General features: G+C 42.0%; 1 protein-coding gene across 1 annotated transcript; it reads right to left on the bottom strand.

Moving 5' to 3' along the window:
• Positions 1 to 278: 278 nt before the first annotated feature.
• Positions 279 to 1211, bottom strand: LOC121171838 (olfactory receptor 7A10-like). The gene has a single exon (XM_041003560.1). It carries the CDS (start codon positions 1209 to 1211, stop codon positions 279 to 281), a length of 933 nt encoding a protein of 310 aa, XP_040859494.1.
• Positions 1212 to 5070: the final 3859 nt, after the last annotated feature.

Raw genomic sequence — 5070 nt, 5'->3', positions numbered from 1 at the left:
ATGTTGACAATAAAGATGGAAAAAGGAAAAATCAGAAAGAAGTTGTTGACATACCATATAACAAACACTGAAAAGCAGTGGGTCATTGATTTGCAGTGTATCTGGGGGAATTAACAATAATAATAACAATAATAGTAATAATAATAATAATAGTAATAGAAACAACATAGTGAACAGACTAAACAGGTTCTGCTTCCTCTTCTGACAAATTCATCACAATGTCTGACATTGAGGCTTGAGAAATGAAGTCACTGACACTGTTCAGCGCCAACACAGTTTCACTGTATTTTACGCAACAGCAGTCTTTTCAGAGCTCTCTTCATGTCTGTGTTCCTCAGGCTGTAGATGAAGGGGTTCAGCATGGGGGTGACCACTGTGTACATCACCGAGGCTGCTGCAGTTGAGGCTGAATGTGGGGCAGCACTGGCACTGAGGTACACTCCTATGCAAGTGCCATAAAATAGGGAGACAGCAGAGAGGTGAGAGGCACAGGTGGAAAAGGCTTTATACTTGCCCTGTTTTGATGAGATGGCACGGATGGAAGAGACAATCTTTGAGTAAGAGTATAGGATCCCAGACAGGGGACCCCCTGCCAGCAGCACAGTTGCAAGATACATTATGAGGTCATTGAGAAAGGTGTCAGAACAGGCTCTGTGGACCACCTGATTCAACTCACAGAAAAAGTGAGGGATTTCCATGTGCGTGCAGAAGCTCAGCCTCAGGATCAGTAAGCTCTGAATAAGGCCATTCAGGACACTAATGAGGCAGCACAAAAGAACCAGCTTTACACAGAGCCGGGAGTTCATGATGACTGTGTAGTGCAGAGGGTGACAGATGGCAACAAACCGGTCATAGGCCATCACGGTCAGGAGAAAGTCATCCAGGTCTCCAAATAGCAGAAAGAAGAACATCTGTGTGATGCAGCCTGCATAGCTGATGGCTTGGCTCTGTGTCTGGATGTTCACCAGCATCTTGGGGATGGTGTTGGTAGTGAAGCCGACATCTGCTAATGATAGATTGGCGAGGAAGAAGTACATGGGCATGTGGAGGTTGGTGTCAGAGAGGATGGTCAGGACAATGATCAAGTTCCCACTTACAGTGACCAGGTACATGGAGAGGAACAACCCAAACATTAGAGGCTGCAGTGCTGGGTCCTCTGAGAATCCCAGGAGAAGGAATTCTGCAAGCTGAGTTTGGTTGCACAGTTTCATGTGGTGCAGATCACTATCAGGAAGATGTAGTTGAACTGGAATCATATTTATACAAAGAGAATATAAATAACAGGGTGCAAATCCCAAATTCGTGTGTTCCTGTTCAGAATGTAGCTCCCACATTTGGATTTGGCTCATGTCCCATTTTACTGCTTCCCAGTGGGATCACGGACTAAGAATTCCTTCCCACTCTCAGGCCTTCCCTAAAGCATCAAACACTTCTCAGATTTAATGAGATATTCTTTGACCCCTTAGAAATTTCTATTCATCAATGTTTACCAACTCAATATAGATTTTCCAAGTAAATGTATGAACAAATAAGCGGAAGATGAAGTGAAGTATAACATGTGGCTTTGTGTATGTTAAGAGATACTGGGATGCAAATCTGCTTATTACAGATAAAATGATATTTAGTCAAATCGTTCAACTGGAGGCAGAAGTGCATCACTTTGCATATATAGTACAATCAGCTGTACAAGAGGCCTTACAAAGCATGTAAAATGAGAACAAAAATTCAGTGTGGAGCAGGTTAGAAATATGTGTAAAAGTGATTATTAAGACTGAGTTTGCAAAACCAAATTTTTATAGATTTTAGTTGCAATGGATTTGCAACTCAGGATGAGTTTGTGATTTGACAGTAGAAAAATACAAGCTTCCACAAGTTCTGTTAAAATTTGCTAAGGAGGTACGTCAAAAATTCTTAAAAGGCAGTTAACAGAATCACTCATTTTTATGTATGCATTTTGCAAAATAGAGAGTTCTCAAATTTTTGATTACCTCTTATAAGTACGGATTAAAATACTTGTGCACCAGCCATTTTGAAACATAACAAACTTACCTTTTAAATCCACCTTTTTTTGCACTAAAGAACACTCCAAGTAGATATCAAAGAGCTTCATGGTAGAAAAATAAGCTATCAAAACTGGCCAATCTTTCTATGTATAAAGATAGGAATAAAACTCTCTCACCTGAAAGCACACCAGGAAAGTGTGAAACTGAAGGAGAAATGCAAGTGACTGGAAAGCCTTGAGTGCTTACAACTCACAGATGATGCAATATCTGCCAAGCAGGTGTCTTTGATAGAGCCCTTCTTACTGCATCACTATCACTGAATCATCTGAGACACAATGTGATAGCAGAGAGATGGCTGTTAGACCTGTGTTCCAGCAGCTGCTCCTAACAGGATTTCCATGCAGACATTTCCCCTTACATGGACCTTTCCTGTCAGTACAGGGACAGTCAGTTTTAACCCAAATGAAGAGGGTTGTGACTCAGTCTACAGAGGCTGTTCCAGAACCAGGGTGTTTTCATTCCCTCCCCTCCCCCCCATTGGTTTTGCATTGGGAACAACCAATCTCTCTTGCACTGGAAAACGAATAAGACCTCACTGCACTACATGTCCCTCCACAAAGAATATTGCTTCTCTCCTCCCCCAGACCTCCAAATGCTTCAAAGTTAGATCCATGTGCTCTAGGCAGTTTAAGCTTCCCATTGTCTATGAGAAACAATCTTTTTTTTTTGCCCTGATTTCTTCATTAGCACTAACCATTGCCCTAGGATTTCCAACATTTTCTTGCCCTTTGATAATCACTGATATTTGTATTCAGTAGTTAAGTACACGAGTCAACAACCCAGAACTGTCTGTTGTGTTAGCTCAGCTCCTGGGTGACTCTTGAGAATGCACTCCGTGTTCATAGCTTGGGACCATTCCTGCAGTGTCTGCTAGATTCACCTGCATGGGAATGGTGGATGGTGGATGCTGGATGCTGGAGACTGACGCTTGGTCCCAGATACGGCAGAAGGAGGGAAGCTCTGGTCCCCGAGAAAGACTCAGGACCCCAAACGCAAAAACCAGGCTGCTTCACCCAAGGCAACAATCAGGCTGCTTCTAGCCCAAGCTTGCACAGTCTGAGAAAACACAGCAGGGGAGCTACTTACAGCTCCTGGCACCTGCTCATTAGGCAGCTCCCTGACCTCTAAGCAGCAGCTGGTCCCGAGGGTCTCTGGCCATGAAGGGAACCTGTTTTCTTGCAGGTGTTTCCCAAGAGACCTTGATGCACTCAGGTAAATCCTCTTTCTGTTTCTCCTGCTCTGGAGCAATCACAAATAACTGCAATTTAGTTCCTCACCTTAAACTGTTTGGCTCAGTGAGACAAGCCAGTTCCCCTAAGACAATTATGTGTTTCCCATAATAAGTCATAGTTAACACTGAACGCAAAAATTATGTAGGAATGGAAAGAGCATCTTGAGATTTGATTATTGTTTCTACTCCTGGGAAACTGTGACTTCTCTAATTTTTTACTTGTTGAATGTGATGGTTTGTTGTATGTTAAGCCTGTGGCTATGGTAAATTCTGATACTCTCCAATTATCTTATTTTAAAATATTACATTTATTTTTATTTTAAATCATTTTATGAAAAATTAAGCAATGCTCTTATTAGCCCCTGAGAAGTATATTACCTTGGATATCTAACCACATGGGTTCCACATATGCTTACCTGATGGACTTATTTGTGCTACTGCTTAACAAGTAGCTTGCACTGAAATATGATAGGGAGAATATAAATGGATCAGTGATTAAATAAAATGTCATCTCGAATATTTGATCAGCTACTTTCAGAAAGTCTATCCATTTCTCATGGATTTCCTCAATTAGGTATTACACTGCTGGATGTCCTTTTTTTTTAGCTAAACAAATGGCATATAAAAACTTGACTCTCAGAAAGTTAAATTTATTTTGGGTCCCAAATGTAACTCAAACCATGAAGAAGGTCAACGAAAATCAAAGAATACTGGTACACACTCAACAGTGTTCAAATTCCAATGTTGCAGAAATCTTTGCGTTCTGTTTTATATTTGTTGCCGTAAGTTTTCTATTTTTGTTCCTGTGTTGGTTTAATTTTGTGACTTTTCATTTAAGGAAAAGCACAATAGCTGTGTATTAGGGACTATCATACTGAGATATGAAGCTACAATGTAACATGCATTTTACTTCCAAATGAAAGATGGACTCCAAATGAAACTGTTAACTGTGTCTTGAAAATAGGATGATGGTGCTAAACATAAAAGTGAAAATAGGCACGAGACAGTTGAATAGCACCCTGTAACCATTCACTCCAATACTCAGGTCTGGCCAGACTGAAACCAGGAGAAAGGGACTCCAACTGGGTCTCCCATTTCAGAGGACAGGGATCTAAGCACCAGGGTCAGATTCTGTTACTTTTCCAGGAGCCAGGAACTCCATCTGGGTCTCACATGTGCATGGCAAGGATGTATGGACTGGGGTCAACTTCTGCTGCCTTCCCAGGAGCCAGGGACTCCACCTGGGTCTCTACTCAGATGAGGTGTGGGGTCAGCTTCTGCTGCCTTCCCAGGAGCATCCCTAGAGCTGCATCTGTAGCAGAGCAGCTGGGACTCAAACAGCAGCTGTGATAAAGAATTTTCACAGGATGTGGCCCACACATCCCCCACAGAATCTACCCCTGGATATGGTTCTTGAATGCTAGTTAATGTCATGGTCCTGCCTACTCTGACCAGTCTCCTGATCCATCATCATGTCAGGTAATAGGACATGAGCCTGCTGGACAAGCCCGGAACCTTAGCTTTTGCGTGGACTGGTATTCAGTGGTCATCATTGTTCAGTGATTATAGGTTCTTCAAAGAAAGAATTACTGCCTCCACTGGCAAATCCAAGCACCAGAACAGTGGGGGTTGAGCCAGGATTGGTTGCAACAAAGACTAGTGCACAATACAGAATGCTTTTTTTTTTTTTTTAAAGATTTATTTTTATTATTTTTTCATTGGAAAGGCGGATATACAGAGAGGAGAGACAGAGAGGAAGATCTTCCGTCCGATGAT

Source organism: Ochotona curzoniae, unplaced genomic scaffold, assembly GCF_017591425.1.
Source record: "Ochotona curzoniae isolate NIBS_2020 unplaced genomic scaffold, NIBS_Ocur_1.0 scaffold_274, whole genome shotgun sequence".
NCBI classification, from domain to species: domain Eukaryota; kingdom Metazoa; phylum Chordata; class Mammalia; order Lagomorpha; family Ochotonidae; genus Ochotona; species Ochotona curzoniae.
The sequence above is the reverse complement of the archived record's forward strand: the minus strand, read 5'-3'. Positions and strand labels throughout refer to the sequence as shown.

What these genes read in the sequence shown, in the direction of transcription:
- LOC121171838 (XM_041003560.1), bottom strand. Translation starts at nt 1,211, where the DNA reads ATGAAACTGTGCAACCAAACTCAGCTTGCAGAATTCCTTCTCCTGGGA.